Here is a 23,932-nt window from a genome sequence, read left to right as displayed (position 1 = left end):
GAGCGGGCATTGACACTTGGGTATAAAAAGTTTCTTATTGAAAAACAAGAAACAAGGGAACTGATGAAGATCTGTGCCGAGATCTGAAACTATAGTCTTCCCTGCCTTACCCCTTGGTAAACATCGCCAATTTTTCCCACAAATAAATTAAAGTTATTTTAATAAAATATTAAAACAACGACTATGGGATTAATCCTGACTATTTTGAAAAACAAAATAGGCACAATAAATATTGTCGATGCAGTACCAACTTGGGTATTACCGTCGTGAGCATCTCCGCCATAATCTAGGAGAGATCTTTATGATCTGGAAGAAGGGCCAAAGGTATGAACGAGAACCTCTAGATCACACTGATGTGCAGACAGTATAAAGGTACAGCGTAAATGCTGTACTCGGAGACCAACCCCCATCCATTGCAACAAAAGAACGCTGCTGCCAAGGCAAACACGAGTGGTTTTAGTCCAGTTAATGCAGCCGGCTCAATTCATATTGGGCCCGAATTTATGGCACGATAACCAACACATGCCCTGCATGTGAGTTGGGACAGCACGACATGCTGCATTCGTTTAGCTGCCCAGCTAACCCCACTCACCTATCTCCTGATTTTTTATGGACGCAGCAAGTCCAGGTTGCAGAATGTTGGAATCTGAACACAGAGGAACCCGAACTAGATAACATATACATAAAGACGAACATATTCGCGTTGCTATAACAACCTTACTTATTGTACCATATTGACGTCACTTCAAATTAACCCTTTTTGTTTACAATCTTTTTTCCATTTTTTCAATTTTATTTCTTACAAAATTTTCAATCTTCATTAACTTTGTTATGCGTTATTTTGAACAGAATTGTCCATTGGATGGTGATTCCATACCGCCACAATTCGGTTGCATATGGAGTGAAATAATACAAAATTATTGTCGCCTATGCGACCGTTATAATCGAGTGATTACAAAACGTAAACAAATTTGGAAATTGGCACAACCAAAACATACAAAATTGAAATATCGTCAGAAGATCAAGTGTCCACCTGTGACTACGTGTAAAATTGAAATTGTCAATAAATGTGATAGAACCGAAAGTACACGAACCGAACAATTGGCTTATCCACAATTGAGGTAAATATTTAGAGATAATGAAAATCAAGTGTTATTATTCGGAAATTCTTGGTGATTTAGTTGTTGTTATCCTTTTTGATTTCAGACAGTTGAACCAACTCAAAAGTCATCCATCGTTTAGTGTTTTTAACGATACTCGCAAAAGTGGAGTTAACCGATTGATACGAAAAAGTTACTTATCGGTCTACAGCCGTTTACAGAACATAGTACCGGAAGAAGAATCGTAAGTAATTGTGGAAGCGTAGGTCAACCAAATGTGTACACTAGACTGGTTTTAACTCAAAGGGAAAAAATCAATGTTGGATTGTTTTATGCGGCACCCTCCTCCTCAAAGTTTGAGCTCAATCGGAATATGTTAACACGTGCCACTGGGGCCTCAAAGTTTCCATGGGCCCTTTATATAGCTACACCATAAGTTTTGACTGTCGATTTTTCGGAGATATGGATTACTGCCAAACTGTTCAACAACCACAAAATATTTAATATTTGACTGATGACTGGCAAAATGAATGGCCACACTGGCAAGTAACCGATCTTTTGAGCAAACCTGACCGTTAAAATTGATCGTGTGTACCCCGTTTTACGCTGTATAGTATTTATCTAATTAAGTTAAATTCTAAATCACGAGCCTTGATGACTGCTCTAATTCCTCTCATTTGTTGTTCCATGTTCCCATTTCCCTACAGATCTCAAAAGAAATCATGGAATACTACTGAGAATAAATCAAAACTTATGCAAAGAATGAAAGCCCTGGCAACACCTAAGCAGCAGATTGCTGCCGAAGAAGATCGCTCAAGAAGTCGACAGCGTAGTGATGGTCCAAAAATGAGACGAATTAGAAAACTAAGTAAACCCAGATTACGAAAAGAAATGCAATCATATGAATGGGTCTTTACAAAGGGCTTGAAAAACTTTAAACCCACGGAAAGATTATTGAAAATGTCGCAACCTAAAAAATACGAGCTAATCCATGAAAAAGAAGATGCATTACATATTCCAACGAATGCTTTAAATTATAAAGGTGAGTGAACACATTTGGTCCTTTTATAACTTCCACCATAATATGGAGGGTATACTAAGTTCGTCATTCATTTTGTAACACATCGAAATATTCGTCGGAGACCCAATATATATATAAAGTATATACGTCGTACGTCTATCAGTCTATTGAAATCATGATACAATTAGAACTGTATAATTTGGTACTCCTAGGATATTTAGTATTGGTCTACATTTTGATATAACCCCCTCCATACACAACTTTCTGAATTCCACACATGACTTGGACTCCATACACAACTAATTGATTTTCCAATGTTTCAAACTTGAGCGAAGGATACTCTGCTCGATGTCACAGTATCAACGGCTTTTGATAAGTCGAGCTCCACCAACACTGTTCTGTCGCACGGATTCTTGTGGTTGAGTCCTCAACTGTGCTGCTTACGCAACCCATGCTGATGATTGGCAACTGGAAGCCAAGCCACTTTTCCGTTTGAGATCGTCTTCTAGTCCGTTGACTTCAAGAGTAACTCTTCAGAGTTTGTATTGGGACCTCAGAGTTTGTACGACGAATCTCATCACGCTTGCTAGCCTCTACTGGAAAATTTGGGGTAATTTCAGGTATTCGACCAGTAGTTATGTAGCAAACGGCTACAACTGTGATGATGTTCCGGAAAATTCAATTCAGCAACTCGAGGATCTGAGGTAAAGGGCAGCTATATGAAGCGGTGATTGGTAAAAAAAGTACTGTGCATAAAGGTTACGAAGTCAGTATTCTATTTACGGAGACGATGATAGGAGCCAATAAAAATTACGGGTTGCCAGAATACCTCATTTATAGTTTATTTATCACAATGGTTGATATCAGGCTGGTTGTCATAGGATCGCCTTCATTCCCCGAGCAAAACTAGGAACTGCCTATTTACTTTCCCAGCGCGGTACCCCGCTGGTCATTGTCTTGGAAGAAATGTCAAAGCTCATGATGGACAGTGAAGTCCCCTAGTACCAGACGCTTTTTGCCCTCTAAGAGGTCCTCTAAGGCGGTATATACACATTAAGCAGCTCTACCTTGGCAGTACCACACTTTAATGCTACCCCCATACATTCCATATACATATGTGTCACTGGTGTCAAACTCAACGAGATAGGCATGTACTGGACAGACTGGAGTATTAGGAAGGCAATTATTGTACGATACGTTGTTACTATCTCAACGTTGCAAGCTACAGGTGGCCGTAAGCTTTGTTTCCTGGATCGCGGAGACCATAATGTTTTTCCGACTCACAAAGTCTACTATTTCGCTGACTTAATTGCGAGGATCGTTGCAATTGAATTGCAGGAATGATGCAAAACAACAACTTCGGGTCTTAGATTCTGCGTTTATTGTTGTTGGAGGGACTGCGGGGGTGTCTCGTATTCCGACGACGACGAAGTTGGAGACACGCTTGAAGATGATCTGGTGAAGCAGATAACTGAAGATAACTCCTACCGCAGTAGTCCTGGAGAGGACTAAGACCTGAGTATCCTCTGAATTGCACCCATTCCATACATCCATTAAAACTCACCGTAGTTGACATATCCCGACACGGAAGAAAAGTGCTCAGAGCAGGCATTTCGATATTCATTGCCGCACCAATGGTGAAAAAGTATACGAACGAAAACACTTAACACTTAATTGTTACGGTGACGGCATCTAGTCGAAGATTCCTCAGAGTCAATTTTGGGTAGGAACATCCTCATTGACCGTGCAAAACATAGAGCTATCAATCTAATCAGCCAGTTCCACACCATCATTTTCAGGAATTTGAAACCACGGCTGGTGTTAAATACCTGCGTGTGTGGCTGATGACGACGACTCAATGGGGTAGGGTAATGTGCCATTAGGTTAGGTTAGGTTTGGGGATGTGTAGTCAATATATATATTGACTACGCCACTCGGAGACCTTACGGTCCATTGTCATCATCCATAAAAAGAGGTTCAGAATTACCCGAAAAGACAAGAGAAGAGAAAAGAGAGAAGAATAAAGAAAAGAGGGTGCGGTTTGGAAAGTAATAATAAATGAATTATTAAAAAGAAAAACAATGAAGATATAATAAAGAAAAAGAGGGTGGTTTATTTGGTGATGGTAGAAAAAACTGTCAGAGAAGTAGTTACGCTTATGGGTCGCGCCGTCCCAGCCAATTCAAATTTTTGATGATGTTGTTTATGATTATTGTTGTTTATGTTTAAGTAGAAATTTAAGCTTGGAGGAAAGCATATTCCTGTTAATCTACATCGCTTTCGAGTTAAGATCGGGCAACGACATAAAATATGCTCGATCGTCTCCGTTTCCTCCTCATCTTCACAGAGCCTGCAATAGTCCACGCCATCATCCTCCCCAGTGTTTGAATTTGCTACCAGCATAGCACTGAAATCACTAAAAATATGCTATTGCTATGCTGTGCTGTTTTCAAAAACAAAATCGAAAACTGTTGCTGTGCTATGCTGCGAACATAAAAGTAGCACAGCACATGGTCTATGCTGTGCTTCTGAAATCTTCACAGCACATAGCATAGCATAGTCATCAAAATCAAAAACGAATGCTGTTGCTATGCTGTGCTGCGAACATAAAAGTAGCACAGCACATGGTCTATGCTGTGCTTCTGAAATCTTCACAGCACATAGCATAGCATAGTCATCAAAATCAAAAACGAATGCTGTTGCTATGCTGTGCTGCGAACATAAAAGTAGCATAGCACATGGTCTATGCTGTGCTTCTGAAATCTTCACAGCACATAGCATAGCATAGTCATCAAAATCAAAAACGAATGCTGTTGCTTTGCTGTGCTGCAGACATTTTAACAGCATAGTAAACAGCCGCAGTCAAGAAAACAAAAACGAAAACTATTGCTGTACTGTGCTATGAACAAAGTCAACAGCATAGCATCAAACATAACCCAGAAAAATGTTTGATGGCAAAGAAGTATGTATGTATTTTAAATGTAACAGAATTTGCTATTGACCTGTGAAACCATGACTAAATGCACATTTCGATATTTTTAACACACTACTATGTCTGTTAATTGACAAAACAGTAATATATAATTTTTTAAAGTACCAAAAAATCTCTTATGTCAAATTGTTACGAATCCCTTTACCTGAATGAAAAATTTGAGAAATAAGGAAAGAAACCCCATGACTATTTGCTGATTATTATTATTGGTCTACTGTAAAAAGCCCAAACATTACTGTATGTTCTGCAACTAAATAATTGTTGTTATAGATAACAAAATTTCAAAGAAAATATTGAATAATTGATCGTTCTAAAACTATTCTTAGGACAAATATATAACAAATTTGACACAAAATATTATAAAACAAGTAAAAAAGTATCCGTCGGCCTTGCCGACAGAGATATACCCTCATCATGTATGGATAGAAATACTTTTTTCCCAAAAAAAAAAACTTATGTATTTAGGGGGGGTTTCAAAATGTTGGCCGTATGCACCGACAAAAGTATGGATAGGATTATCACACTAGCCTGCGAAAAACATAATATAGCTATATTCGGTAATATATTCGGTTCGAGCCTTCCAGGCACTACATATGGTGCTTACGGGCTCTTTTCTCAAGAAGTATGGACTTGTCCCTGAAAAAACTTTTACTGTCGTTATTGAAACAGCTAACGCAAGTTGTTTCAACAAAAATCAAAGTGTTTATTTATTATTGTCTTTTTATTGTCTTTTAATTAAAAATCAAAGTGATTCGAGAGCAGGTCTTAAAGTGAATTTATCCAAAATTTTGTGTGGGAGGTACACGAATGGGTGGTCAAATATAGTCCATATTCGAACCTGATCTATATCTGGTAGATATTTTAGGATGTGTAAAGTATGAACCAAATCGGTCACTCCCATCAAGAGTTATCGTGTGCACAATTTTTCCGAACATTTTTTAAATTTTGTGTGGGAGGTACATGAAGGAGTGAAACGATATGACTTATCTTCGAACTTAAACTAAGTTTGCACAAAATATTACAAAGACCAAATTGTGGACTTTTCTCAGGAAGTATGGACTTGGCCCTGATGAAGATTATACCGTTATATGAGGGGCAGTGGATGCAAGTTGCTACAACAAAAATCAAAGCGATTCTTGAACAGGCCCTAAACTGAACTTTACCGAAATTTTGTGTGGGAAGTACCCGAAGGAGTGGACCGATTGAGTCTCAAAATTGTCAGTGAACTATAAGTATTTATGCCAAAATTCATCTGACAACGCCAACTCCTTTTATATTTGGCCACTGTTTATTCGAACTCGGGAACTATGGACTTGCCCTCGAAAAAATTACAATGACGTAAAAGAGGCCGCACGAACATCCTGTTACAAAAAATTTCATAACGATTCGTGAGGTGTCACTAAACTGCACTTATTTCAAATTTTGTGTGGGAGGTACCTGAAGAGTGGCCCGATATAATCCATATTCGAACCTGATGTATGCCTAGAGGTAGTATTACCATATGCAAAATTTGATTCAATTCGGTTACTCCCTTCGAGAGTTATCGTGCGCACAAATTTTGCGACAATTTTTCAACATTTGTGGGGGAGGTACCTGAAGGAGTGGACCTATATGGCCCATCTTCGAACTTAAATCAAATCTGGACAAAATATTTCGATACCCAAAATTTAAACCGAATCGATTGATCCGTTCGAGATTTATCGTGCGCACCAGCCAGCCAGCCAGACCGACGGACGGACATTGCTAGATCTACTCAAAATTGTCTGAAACGGATATCATACAAACATACTTGGGGTCTAAAACCATTATTTCGATGAGGCACATTTTGGTCGTATCAAAGTGTAAATACCCTCTTTAGCCTAAAGGCTGGGGGTATAAATATAGTAACAATAGTTTCTTGAAACTAATTTATTTAGTCGGTAACCACACTAGCATGAATTTCATCAAACAACTTAATAACATTTTGTGTTTCTAGATCAAGTTCCACAGTAGAGTAAAATCGTGAAATTGATGTAGTGGAGAATTCGATCTAAGAACGCCTAATTTCATGAAATTTAATAAAATTCTCGCTATTGGCGTCTATGGCTTATGGAAGCGAACTTCGAGTTTCTAAATGCATGTTATTGCCACTTGTACCTGTTTTAATATATGTACTAGAGTGGTTTTAAAAATCGATGTCCAATTTTTATGCGGCAACCTCCTAAAACGTTTAGTTTTGTTAAAAATTAAGATTGACAGAGTTTGAGCTCAAACGGAGTATGTTAACACGTGCCACTGGTGCCTCAAAGTTTCCATGGGCCCTTTATATAGCCAAAATTAAAATCTGACCCGATTTTCAAAAATTTTTGCGGGATTACTTGTTTAGCAGCTAGTAAACTGTTTTCATCGATTGAACAATAAATGTGATCTGTAAAGTGAAAATTCGCCAATACAAATTAAAATTAAAATTTTATAGGGCCAATGGCGAATTTTCAGAAAATCACTCTATAGACCACATTTATTATCCAATCGATCAAAAAAGTACCATGTATGTACCTTGTAAGCAATAAACAGCACTGAACAACTCATAGGGCCATTATTATAAGTTTTCTTTTACTATTGGATGTATTTGAAAACGCAAAATAAACGAATTTGAAGACATTAAAAATATAATTTTCACATTTTAATATTATTTTAACCGGAACGCTAAAAAATCTGATCGAAAAATCCAAACTATAACCAAAGAAAGCTTATTTATAATAATGGGGGTTAGTGAGTTTGCTGGGTTAACATTAATTATGCTATGCTATGTAGAAATGTTTACAGCACAGCAGAGCACAGCAATCGTTTTTCGATTTCATGACTATGCTATGTGCTATGCTACTTTTATGTTCGTAGCATAGCACAGCAACAGTATTCGTTTTTGTTTTTGAAAACAGCACAGCATAGCAATAGCATTCGTTTTTGATTTTGATGACTATGCTATGCTATGTGCTGTGAAGATTTCAGAAGCACAGCATAGACCATTTGCTATGCTACTTTTATGTTCGCAGCACAGCATAGCAACAGCATTCGTTTTTGATTTTGATGACTATGCTATGCTATGTGCTGTGAAGATTTCAGAAGCACAGCATAGACCTTGTGCTATGCTACGTTTATGTTCGCAGCATAGCACAGCAACAGTTTTCGATTTTGTTTTTGAAAACAGCACAGCATAGCAATAGCACTCGTTTTTATTTTTGATGCTGTGACTATGTGCTATGCTGCGTCACTTTCACAGCGACAGCATAGACCTTGTGCTGTGCTGTGAAAAACTAGCAGCAAATTCAAACACTGATCCTCCCATTTGCCGATAAAAGCTCGGATGTTGCAATGGCCGGTAATGACTCCCGTCAAAACACTGATTTCTGATTTACTCAAACTTAAAAGTGAAGTTGTTCTCTTTGTTGAAAGATTCGGCCAAATGGCCCTTGACACGTTGGACCTTGGTTCATTATGCCATAGTTCCTTGGCTTGTTCTTCAAAGAACGTCTCCACCTTCCGAAAAACGTGACATATGGGTGGTTTGATAATATCAGTGATAGCTTGACTTGTTGATTGAGATCCTTGTCTTGCCAGTTCATCTGCGTTCTCGTTTCCCACAATGTCACAGTGTCCCGGTACCCAGCAGAGTCGGACAGCGTTAGTGAGGTTCGCCAAAGCAGTTCTACACTCAAGAAGATATTGGGAGATTTGATGGCTTTAAGAGCCGGCTGACTATCAACGAAGATAGTCACCGGTTCAAAGATTTCAGCATCCAGACTTTTTATCAACTCTGCTGCCATTTTGATCGCGAAGATTTCTGCTTGGAAAACACTACAGTCGCTGTTCAACCTATATGAGTATTCGAGGCAAAGCTTTTCGCAGTAGACGCCAGCTCCGGTACATTCTTCCATCTTGGAACCGTCTGTTTAGAAAGCCAGACCGTCCAGAGGAGGGTTACTACGGATCCAGTCATCTCTACTAGGGATAACGACCTCAAAATCATCAAATCTATGGATTGGTGATAAGTAGTCGCTGAATTTCCCCTGCTGATTCAAGCTAAGGTTTGGCCCTAGCTCCCGATGAATCCATAGGTGCTGTCACGCCAACGATTCAATTCATGTAGCCTTAGGGCACTACGTGCTGCTTGACCTTTGATGCTAAGTCTCGTGGGCAAGAGGTTTAGCATCGCATTCAGAGCTGCTTGTGGTGTACTTCTAAAAGTTCCAGTTATCAGGATCGAGGCTGCCCTTTGCACCTTGTCTATGTTGCCAGAGTTCGATTTATGTCGAAGCGCATGCCACCAGACAAGACATCCATAAGATAAGATGGGTCTCACAACAGTATTACACAACCAGTGTATAATAGCTGGATTTAATCCCCAACTTTTCCCAATCGAATTCTTACATGAATAAAGTGCAATCATACCTCTCTTCGTCCGTTCCTCGACGTTCCTTTTCCATCTCAATTGAGAATGCAGGATTGTACCTAGGTGTTTGGCCTCAGGAGATAGATGTAACTGCACTCCATCCAATGTTGGTGGCATGAAGTCGCCGAGCTTACGCTTTCTGGTGAATAATACCAGTTCTGTTTTCGTTGGATTTACACCAAGGCCATTTGTGGTGGCCCAACGGGACAGCTTTGATAAGGCTCCTTGCATAAGCTCCGAAATTGTGGACAAGAATTTGCCAGTTATTAGTAAAACCACATCATCCGCCTATGCGACAACCTTGATGCCCTGATTGTCGAATTCCGCCAATATATTGTTTATCACAAGTAGCCACAGCAGCAGTGAGAGTACACCTCCCTGGGGAGTACCTCTAGTTACTTGTTGTCAACTCCCCAATGCTGGAATTAATGACCCTGCTCTCCAGCATTCTCTTTCCGGGGTGTTGACCGCTCTAAGCGAGAGATGAATGGATTCAAGTTTTACGTTGTTAAAGGCTCCTTCTATATCCAGGAAAGCCGCCAAGGTAAAGTTTGAGTTCCCCACATTTTTCTCAATGAAACCCACGACCTTATGAAGAGCAGTTTCGACAGATTTATCTTTCATGTAGGCATGCTGCGAGTTGCTCAGCGAGGCAGTGTCTACAAAGCTACTAATCTCCAGATCGATCAGTCGTTCGAGTGTCTTGAGGAGAAAGAAGGATAGGCTAAAAGGTCTGTAGTCTTTCGGTGCAGAGTGACTGGCCATTGCTAAGGCACAAAAGGAAAGGGAGAAATTTTAATTTATTGTTACGACAGCGCTTATAGGTTGAACTCCACAGAAGTCAAATTTTATTCTCTTTTATTCGTAAATTGGGTCCACTTTCCCAGGCACATTATTCATAATTATTTGTTGAATCTATTAACTTTCATTAATATAAATATTTCATTATTTTACAGCTTCTCGACGTATTAAGGCTCTGGCTGAACCAGCTAAAAGTAAACAGAAAACAGAAGTACATTTTGAAAATCCCTTCAAAACGAATGTAAAGGCATTAAAGGCAGTAGCATCTAAACGTGTCGAAGAATTGGCAAAACCCAAAGATTACGTTGATTCAAATAATCGTTCCGATGCATATCGAGTTTCGCGTAAAGCACTACAAGCAAAAACTACGCCACGCCTGAAGGAATTAGCCGAGCCACGTAAACGAACATAACAACCTTTCTAGAGAGACTTGATGAACTTGCAACCACCAGATAAATTGTTTCTATTCTGTTTGCTGATTTGCGGAAACAAACATAGAAACATACAATTCTCCTTATTCTAAGTGTATTTTCACTGTTCAGATATAGCTATAGAGCACAGATTATATTCAAAAATGATAAGTTCTAATACAGTTCTGAATGTAATTAAGGTTAAAATTTGTGCTTCGTGGCGAATTCTTTACAATGATATATTTGTTTGAATAAGGGGAATTGTGTGATTTAGAGTTCTGCTATCAGCAAAATATAATTCCGGCAACGAAACTGAAAAGCAACGAAGTCCAAAGAATGAGAATTGGTCCCCTTTTGTTAAATATCGGCTATCAAAGGTTTGTTTCTTAAACGATATTGAAATGAAACATCCATTTTATGTTACCTTCAATAATTTGTTTGTATATTTTTGTTGTTTTTATTGTTTTATAACATTGTTTCTTGAAACAGTTTATATCTTTCTAAGATCTTATAAATATTGTAGTGTGAGTTTTTTGCATGCAATTTGAGACTATGTTTTGTTGGTTGGTAACTCTCTGTTGAGGTGTAAATTGTGACAATAACAAGAACACCTTTTCATCTGCCATTACATTAAAACTTTGCTCACTATCTTGTTTTTGTTTCGAAATAAAAATTAATAAAAGATATAAAATCAAAAATAAATAAAAACTAAAAAGTTATGTTACGGGACAATGGCAGGATTTTTATATAATACAATCGAACAGTTTCTGTTTTTAAAAACAATACATTTGAATTTATGTGGGCTGGGGGAGACACAAGGACACAATTGACTAAAAAACATACTAAAAATAAAAGGGATTTAAATTAAAGAGAAAAATATTCGCCAAATTAATACTCAAAGTTGAAAAATACATCAAGTTAAAAAATAGAAAACAGTTACGTTGCGGCACACAGGGAAGATGGGCGTAGAGGTGGTATACGGTAAAATGTTGTATGAATACACCATGTTAAATCTTTGCTTCCTGCACAACAGCTTTAACTTAATATTTGGTTCAAAAAAGGAAAGCAACTGAAGAATTCGTTTTTCTAAATTGTTGTTGTTTGTTTTCGAATCCCCATAGGCAATGAACGCTTAATGGATGTTGGCAATGACGGCACGTGTGAAATCTTGAGTAGTAGATTGGCCACCCAAATCCTTGGTTCTGATCTTGCCATCCTTAAGTACACGGTGGAGAGCATTGTTGATCATATCACTGTAGGTGGGCAAGTTGATGTGACGCAACATTTTGGTGCCGCACAAGAACATGGCGGTAGGATTGGCAACATTTTTGCCCACAGCTTCGGCAAAGGTGTGACGTGCACCCTAAAAAGGACAATAAATAATAAGTCTATGCAATATACCAAATCAATCACATATACTTACAGGTTCAAATACCACAGTTTCAGCAGAATAGGAAGCACCAGCAACAACACCAGCACCACCAACCAAACCGGAGGCCAAGTTATCAACAATGTTACCATACAGATTTGGTGTAACCATGACATCGAACTATTTTCCGAAGAAATAATTTCAAATAATCTTCATTCGCATATTAAAATAAATCACTACTCTACCTGATGAGGATGGGATACCATTTGCATGGTAGTATTGTCAACAATCATCTTTTCGAATTGAATACGTGGATACAATTTGGCCATATTTTCGCAGGAGCGCAAGAACAAACCATCGCCCAATTTCATAATGTTAGCCTTGTGTACTGCAGTGACCTTCTTACGGTTATTCTTGGTAGCATAATCAAAGGCAAACTTGGCAATACGCATTGACTTCTTGGCAGTGATAATCTTCAGACATTCAACAACGCCAGGTACCGACTCATGTTCCAAGGCAGAATATTCACCTTCGGTTTGTTCACGAATAATGACAGTGTCAATATCTTGATGGCGGGTCTTGACACCGGGCAAACTGCGTACATGGACTACGTTAGCATACAAATCCAATTCGTTACGTAGTTTCATGTTCAAGGTTTGCAATTCACCGCATACACTGTAATCGGGTGTAGCCAAAATACCCTAAAAAAATAGAGATAAGTACATTTATTAAAGATATTATTCAAATCCGTGAGAAAAGAATTGAACGATCCTCTTTATCCTATAGCCATGATTAGAGTTTTTGGAGGGTTTACTTCCTTTACGAGGATATATTTTACTTATCTGTAATGGAATTGGTGGAGATAAAGGGGCAGATATATCATACAGTCTCAGAATAGAGACTATATGAAAGAAAGACTGTTCATAGTTCGGATATGCGTCCCTGCGACATAGGACTTATCTTACAAGCGGCTAGAAACATGTACTAACATTTAATAGGAGAATACGCTTATTGCTGAAAAACTTGCTTCCGACGATCGAATTAGGCTGACAGACTTCGCGGCGACAATAAAAAAAATAGAAACATCATTAATACTTGCATGCTGCGGATTCTTTTAATCCATGTCGGGATGAAGTATACCCAGACAACCCGCCGGCCAAGTTTGAAACGTTGGATAATCAATTATATGTGTAGACGCCAGTCATACGTGGAATTAAGGAACAAGCCCCGTAAAGTGAAACAGGGAGTTCCCTCTACCTCTCCGGCATTCCGCCCCTTCCAAACGGCATTGAGATCGCAACGTATGCGAATGATTGTACGATCATGACGTCATGTACCTTCCCTGATATCATTTGTGAAAGACTGAACTCCTGTTTGACTGATTTTATCACCTTTTTCCATGCGAGCAAGATGCAAAATATCAAATCTATGGCCACTCTGTCCACCACATGGACGGCAGGATTGAGGTCGGAGTTGAATGTCATGGTCGATGGTAGAAGAATCTCGACCACCAATTACCCTAAGCTTCCGGGGGTCACATTCGACAGCACGTTCACGTCGCACAGCAAGATGCAAATATCAAATCTATGGCCACTCTGTCCACCACATGGTCGGCAGGATTGAGATCGGAGTTGAATGCCATGGTCGATGGTAGAAGAATTTCGACCACCAATTACCCTAAGCTTCTGGGGGTCACATTCGACAGCACGTTCACGTCGCACTGTGCAAACCATCTGCCCAGCATGCGGCATGGGCCCGCATAACACACTGCACCTCTTCAACTGCCCTGCGAAACCTACTCATCTAACTCCAGTGGACCTGTGGTTATATCCCATCGAAGCAGACACACTCATGGAACTGGAGATAGACCCAGAGCAGAAGAACGAACACACAAAGGCTGACTTTCGTATCGTCAGTTGCTTTGTGTTGTTTTAACTTCAAGATATTTCAGTTGCACACTCATGCATTGTTCCTCACAAATGCAACTAAATCCAGGTCAGGCAATGTGCGCTTGCTGAGAGCAAGTGAGCGAAAACTTCAATGTAAAATGCATTGAAATGTATGCTCACTTGCTCTCAGCAAGCGCACATTGCCTGACCTGGAACTAAAGGTATCAGAAATAAAAATTATAAATGTTTGCTTTTTACCTGCGTTAAAATGTGTATTTTTAACCTTTTGAAACACGTAGCTTAGCAGTTATTAAGTACTACGACGTTAAGAAACATAATACTTCACACATTAGCAGTCATTTGCCAAGCAACTGAAACATACAATAGTAAGGACTATTACAACAACAAATCAGAGTAGTTTTGACTCGACTACGCTCGCGGCCGTCTTTTAGCGCAAGAATTGATGGCACCGTTCAAAACATCTGCCAAACCTACTCAACCTCCGGTAACTTTGTGGTTACAACAAATCGAAGCAGCAACATTACTAGAACTGGAGATAGACCCTGACTAAGCAATATAATGAACATGCGAACATAGCATATGCAGTTACAACAAAAATATGGGCACCTCAACGAGTAGCAGGCTTAGTTGTCAAGTTCCAATCATGGTAGTGGAGGGCTATGCCATGGTTGTACTCAGTTCCCCCATCTAAAAATCTTTCTATGGATGACAATATTAAAAATAAAACAACAAAAACCCAAACCCCTTTGATAACGACCCCTGCTATGACCACGGACACTGCTGCACCTAGTGCAATTAACTTAAATTTGGGCGGGGACGACTGTTCCACACCGACCCTGGACAGAGTTAGCGACTCAATAAACTCGCAGAGCAGGGAATTGCTCAATCTCCTGAGGGAAAGTGCGTCCCTTCACCTGAGTCGGGAAAGTTCTCCCATAAGCAACTGGGAGGACATCCCCCTGTCTGATGATGAGATGGATACTACGGTCATCCCATCTCAGAAGGACAAGGAGATGTCCCCCTCAGCTGCTTCTGGGAGCACAAAACCGGATGGGAAGGGAGTAACTCCGTCAGGGGATGTTACGTCGGTCGCGACCGATAGACCCGCTCTTCCCAGGCAGGACGCCTTGGTGGATGAGGCTATGGATGAGGAGAATGGAAATTCTCTCACCTCCCCATCCATCAAGAGTAGTAAGGCCCGGGAAAGAAAAGATAAGCATGGCTACAAAAGAGCAGTTAACTACTGCTCTAGATTTGTAGACAAGCCTCCAGGTGAGGTCTCCACGGCGGAATTCCGGGAGATTAGGTTGAAGCTTCGCTTCTTGAGGCGTATTGAGAGGAAGTACCCTCATTTTGAGAAGCTTCCACTTCCAATCGACCGGATTCCGAGGCCGGATCCGGAGGTAGGCGCCAGCCCAACGACTGGCTTGACTTCCCCGGAACCAGCCACAGAACAAAAACCAGTAGTGCCGGTCTGTTCTGACCCTTTGCGGACCCCTAATGTGTCTGCGGTAGGGGAAGACACCCGGACCACACTGGCCCCACCGACACGGTCCTCGAAGTCGGAGAAGCGAATTGGGAATTCACGGGAGGAGTTGCCACATCAGCCTTCAGCTACTGTGACAACCCCGCCGGTGAATGCCACAAGAGCTGCTGGGGAAGACATAGGCGGGAAATGTTCCAAGGTCGCTGATTTGCGGAAGCCTGTTGAACAGGCATCTGCGGTATCAGTGACGAGGAACAAATCCAACACCTCGGGGAATAACAAAACTGGCCCGAAAGGGAATATCGGCTCTGCTGGAGGTCGGACGATTGATGGGACTGACGGCCCTTCAACCTCAAAGCTGGCTAGCGGTCAGAAGACTACTTCTTCATTACCACCTGGTATGAAGAGAGTGAGGTCTTCTGAGGATCCGCATCCAGATGCTAAGAGGCTGGGTGGTCGCCAGTCCGATAATCGACCGGCCTCGTATGCAAAAATGGCAGCTCGACAGACGGTTAAGGAAGCTCAACCAGAGAGGGCCTGTAAAGGCAGCTCGGGCCAAAAACTTCCTAAACCTGCTGGTGAGAAGCCATATGAGCCACACAGGCCTGCAAGAATGACGGCCCCAGATGACCTTCTGGTGGCAATCATTGATAGAACTGACCCTGAAGGTAGGATCAGTGACGATCATTGGTTGCTGGTAGAGGGTCTTCTGAGGAATGTCATTACTTCCGATGATGTGGATGAAAGGAAGACCGGCTTTGGCAGGGCATCCGTATACAAGGGCGTCAAGGTTATCAACTGCAAGGATGAGGAATCGCGTGATTTCCTCACCCAAACAGTAAATAGCTCTGACGCTCTGTGGGACGGATGCAGGCTGGCTGCGATTCCCATCGCCGAGATCCCATCAAGAGTAGCGGCTACAACATGGGTGCCACCTCCTGCTTCGGATGTGGCACAGGTGTTGAAGCTGATCAGGAAGCAAAACAGGCCCATCCAGATCGACAGCTGGAAAATGGTGAAATCCTATCCAGAAGGCGGAGGCACGGTGATGAAGTTCACCATGGACAGTGCTAGTGCAGAGTTCATCAAGAATTGTAAGGGAGAGCTGGACTTCGGGTTGGGTTGGCTTCGGTTCCGCTTCTCGCAGCCCCAGTAAGGAGTTCGGGCAGCAGGGCCTTCGCGTGGTGCAGATCAATCTGCATCACTGCAAGGCGGCGGCTGCAGAGCTCCTTCTCTCCCTTACAAATTCGGTGATTGACATCGCTTTGGTCCAGGAACCCTATCTCTACAAAAATAGGGTTTCTGGACTAAACGATGGGCGATACTCTCTGTTCTATTCGTCGAACGGGGAGAAGGTAAGATCTTGTATTATAGTGAAGAAATGTTTAAATCCAATTCATCTCTATAATTACAGTGATGGCGACACGGCGGTAGTGAGGCTGGAAGTAGGCTCCGGAAGGGCCTTGGTGCTAGCCTCGGTCTACATGCCGTACGAGGTACCTGACCCACCTAGTCGATTGGTGCGTAAGCTAGTGGATGAGATCTCGGGCACTTGTAATCTCATAATGGGCTGCGATGCAAATGCCCATCACTTCCACTGGGGCAGCAGTGACACTAATACGAGAGGTGAGTCCATATTCGATTTTATTTTAACTAATAATCTACGAGTGTGTAATAGGGGAAATACGGCCACCTTCCAGAATAGGGTAAGGGAGGAGGTAATAGACCTCACCCTTACAAATATGGAGGATACTTCCATAACGGACTGGAGAGTATCGGAGGAATGTTCCTTTTCGGACCATAGGACGATACACTTTCGAGTCCCGAGTGGAAGTAAACGGCAACAACCTCATAGGAATCCCAGGAGAACTAATTGGGAGAAATTCAACTCCATGGCCTCTTCAAGACTGTGTGAAATATCTGAACCTCACACAGAGAGGGAAGTGGACAGGCGAGTTGAGGATCTCACAAATGTCCTCAGGGACTGCTATGAAAAGACATGCCCATTAACTTACCCAGGTAGGAGAACACAGCCCGCTTGGTGGAACAAAGATCTAGCTAACCTTAGGAAGGTTAGCAGGAGAGCATACAACAAAGCGAACAGGACCAAACTTAGTACGGATTGGGATCTGTATAAGAACAGTTTCAATAAGTACAAAAGTGAGGTCAGGAAAGCTAAGAGAAACTCCTGGATTAACTTTAGTGAATCGATAGAGGGAGTAAACGAGGCGGCAAGATTTCGTAAGGTAATCTCAAAGGACCCCAAACCTATTGGGAGCATCAAACGAAATGATGGCACGTGGACGAACTCTGCTCTAGAGACTCTTGATCTATTGGCAGAGACTCATTTCCCGGGATGCAAGGACGCTGTTTCGTATCCGAGCTCGGAAACGAACAGAACCTATACACCCGATGAGAGGTTCTTCGTCAATAGGTTGATAAGTGACTCAAGGATCTCTTGGGCGATCAGCACTTTTCAACCCTACAAATCTCCTGGTCCAGATGGCGTCATTCCGGCGATGCTTCAGAACGCACCACCGGTATTGATCACCATACTGAAGGCTATTTTTAGGGCTTGCTTATTGCTGTCGCACGTACCGGCACTGTGGAAAGAGGTAACAGTGACTTATATCCCCAAGGCTGGGAAGCCAAGCCACGCGTTGCCGAAGGACTACAGACCGATAAGTCTTTCCTCCTTTCTATTAAAAACCTTAGAAAGGCTGCTCGACTTGGAGATCAGATCGTACATAAATTGTGACCTTATAAGCAGCTCCCAGCATGCTTATATGAAAGGGAAATCGACGGAAACAGCGCTACATGAGGTAGTGAGTTATATAGAGAAGAACATGGATAACTTGGATCACACATTGGCCGCTTTTCTAGACATAGAGGGAGCGTTCAATAATGTGAAGCTTGAATCCATTCATTCCTCTCTAGAGCTTCTGAGTGTCCCCTCTATCTTAATCAACTGGATTGACAGAATGCTGGAAAGCAGACTGATCAATTCCAGTATTGGAGAGAGTTCCGTAAGGAAGTCAGTCACTAGGGGCACCCCACAAGGTGGAGTCTTATCTCCATTGCTGTGGCTTCTAGTGGTGAATGGGATACTCAAGGAGTTTGATAGACTAGGGACAAAAGTTGTAGCATACGCTGACGACGTTGTCCTTCTAATCAGTGGAAAATTCTTGTCGACGCTGTCAGAACTGATGCAGGGTGCGCTGGTTAAGCTCTCTCGCTGGGCTCACCACAATGGTCTTGGGGTGAACCCTGCGAAGACTGAGCTGGTACTATTCACCAGGAAAAGAAATATTGCCGAATTTGTGCCGCCAACGCTGGATGGAGTGCGATTGGATCTCTCTACGGAGGCGAAATACCTGGGAGTGATCCTGGATCATCGGCTAAGATGGAATAGGAACACGGAGGAGCGCACCAAGAGGGGTTTAATCGCGCTTTATTCCTGCAAGAACTCCATAGGCAAGAGCTGGGGCCTCAGACCACATGTAATACATTGGCTGTATAGGACAGTGGTCAGTCCCATCCTGACCTATGGTTGTCTCGTTTGGTGGCATGCCCTAGGCAATAATTCCAATCTGTCCAAACTAGCTACTGTGCAAAGAGCTGCGTCAGTACTCGTTACTGGAGCAGCAAGAAGCACCCCTCAGGCCGCATTGAATGCCATACTGAACGTCCAACCTTTGGACATACTTGTACAGTATCGAGCTTCACGATCTGCCTTGAGGCTTAAAGAGCTAAATCTGTGGCGTGGTTCACATCTTGGACATGCTAGTGTTCTACAGCGGACTTGTAGCCAGATTGGACTAAGAGCCAGGGGAGATGAGACTGACTACATCTCATCAAGCCTGGACTTTGACACAGCTGACGTACTAATCCCCGACAGGAGTGAGTGGACACGAGGCAGACCACTTCCCGATAGCCTGTCGATCTTCACCGATGGATCGAAGATGGAGGAAGGCACGGGATCTGGTGTGTTCTGTGAGGAATTAGACATCAGGAACTCATATAAGCTTAATGACAACTGTAGTGTTTTTCAGGCAGAAGTTTTTGCGGTTTTGAAAGCCTTGGAATTAATAGTGGGAATGACGGACCTTATAGATAAGGCAGTCACTGTTTACGTGGACAGTCAGGCTGCCCTAAAAGCGTTAGGGTCATACAGTATTAAATCCAGGATTGTTCAAAGATGCAGGTCTCTCTTAAAAACATGTAACATAGTTGTTAGGTTTTGTTGGGTTCCAGGACATTGCAATGTTGAGGGAAACGAGATAGTTGATGAACTGGCTAGAAGAGGATCCCAATCCTCGGACCTCACGGTAGAGGATAGTGTCAAGCCACCTCTCTGCTTCTTCCTCGACAAACTCAGTAAGCTCTACGCAGAGGAAACCGTTAAAGTTTGGCAGGATGTGCCTGGTTGTAAGGTATCTAAGTCAATCTGGCCGGTTATCTCATGGCGTAGAACTTCGTCCCTCCTCTCGCTGTGCAAATCAGAAATCAGAACCGCTGTGGGGGTAATAACCGGTCACTGCGGAATAAGATCCATGACTTGCAAGTGGGATGGCAACAACATTGAGTACTGTAGGTTATGTGAGGATGAGGAGGAAACGGAGACAATCGAGCACCTTCTATGCAGATGTCCTAGACTGAAGGTCAAAAGACATAGACTATTTGGTGAATATGTGATTGAATCTCTTTCCTACTTCGCCTCTATTGACCCCACAGTGTTGGTGGTTTACTGCAAGAGCCTTAAGATGCTCTGGGACAGGCCAACACAGACCTAAAACCATTAGTAACTAAATCGTAGTTAGCTACTAAATCATCTTCCCTCTTTAAATAACCTGACTTCTCCAATACAGTCACTAATCATTCTAATTATTCTTACTCTTCTCTCTCTCTTCCGCTTCCCTTCCTGTCCAACCTTTCCAACCTAATCACTTTCCTCCCACACAGCACATCACAACAACAGACACATAGCATCATCCACGGGTACACAGCACCACACAGCTCTATCCACAACAGGCACCTCATCACTTGTCCTTCACATCACCAATACCTTCACATACACTATCATCATATAAGTAGCCACATATCATCATCTACATATATATAACACATCTCCTTGTCATCACCTGAATGCACAAAATCACCATATAACCATCAGCTACACATCACCACCATCTAGGCACCCCATCACTTGTCCTCAACACCACCTTTACTTTCACATCAGTTACACATCATCACCACCTACAACTCAACCAATAGCAACACACACAGCCGTATCCAGCATCTACAATCAAATAGCCCAAACCACACATCACACATCAATACAACATCTTCCACCTCTACAACACACATAATTTAATAGTTTGGATGATCACAATGGACCTCAAGGTCTCCGAGTGGAGTAGCTGTCAACATGGCAGCTGCGCATCCTGAACCTAACCTAACCTACAACAAAAATATATTCATTCCAACGATATTACAAATTAGAATTTCCGATACTCTATCAATGGCAAATATTCTTCCAGATGTATTGCAATATTAATATTGTCAAACACATTGATAGAATGTAGCACCCAATTAGTACAAATTGAAAAAATAAAATTATATGCGATTGCAAACACTTTCAATTAAGAACAAACAGTTGTGTCCTATAGAATAGCATTAATTATGCAAGATTATGAAATGGTTGATGCTATGACATGGGCATTGTAACAGTTTTTGAATTGACAAATTTGCCTAATACCTTGGCAAATTTTGAGCTGAGTGATTTCATGAATTAAATGGACAACAGATGAATATGCTAATGGAAAATTGCAAATAAATTCAGCTGTTGAATAAAATTTTATTTTGGCATATTCCAGATATTGATCTCCCATCAAAAATAAAATAAATAAAGAACTCCTTGAATATTTCGACAGATTCTCAGTAATATAGACGTATTATTTTGTACACTACTGTATACACATGTGTTTATATTATGTATTGATAGATCAACATTAGAAAGACGACCATTGTTTTCATATCTGTAATATGTGTTGGGAACGGTATTTAAATTTACTAAGGGTGCAAAAAACAGTCTTCGACTGCGGTCATAGATTAGCTGAAATAAACTGTGACATGTATGCCTTGTTTGCCGACTTAAAATGCATACGTCAAAAAAAAAAATCCCCGTGTACATAAACTTATACTTAAATGCACAAAATTTCTTAACAATTAATTCATGAAAGCATATCGTTTAAAAGTCTTCCTACACATCTACGATTAAAATGACAACTAGACAAACGCTTACCTTAATGCAAACTTTATTCTTTTGAATTGAGGCTACAACATCTTCCAATTTAGCACTCAAAACAGGATTGACTTCGGAAAGGAAATATGATTCAAAGTCAACTGGGACATTGGCTGCCTAAAAATAAACATACAAATTGAGCAATTAACTCATCCAAAATCAATTTAATTTCAATATCACTCGCAGACTAACCTTAAAAACTTCTTGCAAAGCATATACCAATTCGGGGCCAACACCATCACCAGGAATCAAAGTGCATGTTGTGCGATTACCACCATGAGTGCCGGGATCCTATAAACAAACAAAATGTACATTAAAACATAATTTTCCAATATATCCAATCAAGACCACTTACACTATTGACAGCAGCTGTGGTTTGAATTGAACGCGAAGCGCTTGTCTGAAGACCCTGCGGAATAATAATAAACATTAAAACCTTAATTTATAAAATTAAAGGATATCAGCAATTTCATATTAAGGATTATAACCTCAAATGCATTTTTCATCTCATTGAGAAGACATTCTTCTTTTGCTGAGTTTGGGGCATCAAGTGTTTATGTAAGCGCCTAGCGCCGCATACAAGAACAATACCATTTCAATGATTTACAACTTACCTGCACAAGTGTACGTCCAAGAGTTCTAGCTAACATAGCCATTATTTATGCTGTCTATTCAATATTTTCAATTTAACAAATGCCCAGAGCAACTAAAAATTTATTTAGTTTAAAATTAATTTTTGAAATTGAGAAAAAAATTTGCAAAACTCGCTCTTTACCTTTCCTTTCCGTAGCAGCAGCTGTGAACTGACAGTCAGATGGGATCTGTAGATCGATGTCATGGCACAATCATACAGGTATCGGCGTCAGCCCAGCTGATGTACTGTGAGCTGTCAAAAAAGTTGTTGTAATTGAAAACACAAAATTAAAAAACAAAATTTTAAAAGAAAAACTGTGAATTTTTGATGGATTTTTGTTATAATGTGTTTATTAATAACTGCCTAACAATATTTTGTTGAAAAAAATGTGTGAATCGCTTTATTTTTGGAAAACATTTTTGACATTTCACAGTACTGAACTCGTTTTTGTTGTAGTTGTTTGCAGATGCATCTACCTGGTAATTGTGCCATGATCGATGTCGAACTATCCAACTTTGGTACCGGTTGCAAAGTAATTGCGTGCATGGCACAGTGTCGGCACGATAAAATATTTCATAAATCAATGCGACCTACTATACACTACAATAAAAAATCAATTTTTTTAAATGCGAGGCCTTCAAATTTGATTCTGAAATCTTTTTATTAGGTCGAACTTGGTCTTTATTCTTTTATCAGATATGACTTCAGCAAGAATGCTATGCTTCTTATGTGTCGAGGCCTTTAAGTCGATGGTCAGATTAGTCGATGGTCAGACTAGCAAGGTTTCATGAAACCAATTTCGTTAAAGTTTCTTTTCAAATTTCGTTAATGTCCACACACGTTAACGTGAAATTTAAGATCTTTGCGTGTCCTCTTTATTTTACCATTCGCGTTTGTTGTGTTTCTCATACCAATAAAAACAAAAAAAAGACATAAATAAACCAAAAAACAACACAAAATAATTAACATTAATAATTAAATTAATATTAATAGTTAAATTTTCACTATTTCATTTATTAAATGTTTTTATTAAATATATTTATGTTTGTTTTGCTGTTAACGTTTGCTTGAGAAAATAAAAATGAAAGAAAATTGAAGAAAAAATCTTGCAACGAAGAACAAGAAGAGGCAACACAACAAACACAGAAAACCATGTACATGGGTTTCACTACTTCATACCCCTCCCCTATAAACTTGACGTCGCCATGTTGAAATCGTGCTAGTCTGACCATCGACTTAGCAAGGTTTCTTGAAACCAATTTCGTTAAAGTTTCTTTTCAATTTTCGTTAGTGTCCACACACGTTAACGTGAAATTTAGAGTTTTTGCGTGTCCACTATATTTTACCATTCGCGCTTGTTGTGTTTCTCATACCAATAAAAACAAAACAAACATAAATAAACTAAAAAACAACACAAAATAATTAACATTAATAAAATAATTAGTATTAATAGTTAAATTTTCACTCTTTCATTAA

General features: G+C 40.6%; 2 protein-coding genes across 3 annotated transcripts; one reads left to right on the top strand and one right to left on the bottom strand.

Moving 5' to 3' along the window:
* The first annotated feature begins 760 nt into the window (after positions 1-760).
* Positions 761-11,172, top strand: LOC141388719 (uncharacterized). The gene is made up of 4 exons (XM_073958902.1): positions 761-1,121; positions 1,207-1,344; positions 1,808-2,142; positions 10,499-11,172. Exons 1-4 carry the CDS (start codon positions 832-834, stop codon positions 10,753-10,755), a joined length of 1,020 nt encoding a protein of 339 aa, XP_073815003.1. The 5' UTR covers positions 761-831; the 3' UTR covers positions 10,756-11,172.
* Idh3b (isocitrate dehydrogenase [NAD] subunit beta, mitochondrial) lies at positions 11,167-22,798 on the bottom strand. Of its 2 annotated transcripts, XM_073958901.1 has the most exons (8): positions 22,598-22,798; positions 22,437-22,528; positions 22,178-22,231; positions 22,015-22,113; positions 21,823-21,939; positions 12,368-12,823; positions 12,177-12,302; positions 11,167-12,116 (listed from the first exon to the last, which is right to left on the bottom strand). In XM_073958901.1, exons 2-8 carry the CDS (start codon positions 22,476-22,478, stop codon positions 11,886-11,888), a joined length of 1,125 nt encoding a protein of 374 aa, XP_073815002.1. In that variant the 5' UTR covers positions 22,479-22,528; positions 22,598-22,798; the 3' UTR covers positions 11,167-11,885. The 2 variants fall into 2 exon arrangements, with proteins under 2 accessions (XP_073815002.1, XP_073815001.1); XM_073958900.1 differs by lacking the exons at positions 22,437-22,528; positions 22,598-22,798 and adding an exon at positions 22,311-22,346 and having other exon boundaries at positions 22,178-22,258.
* Between the last annotated feature and the right edge of the window lie 1,134 nt (positions 22,799-23,932).

This window comes from Musca autumnalis, unplaced genomic scaffold, assembly GCF_047663935.1.
Source record: "Musca autumnalis isolate F117 unplaced genomic scaffold, ASM4766393v1 scaffold_1, whole genome shotgun sequence".
Lineage (NCBI taxonomy): Eukaryota > Metazoa > Arthropoda > Insecta > Diptera > Muscidae > Musca > Musca autumnalis.
The sequence above is the reverse complement of the archived record's forward strand: the minus strand, read 5'-3'. Positions and strand labels throughout refer to the sequence as shown.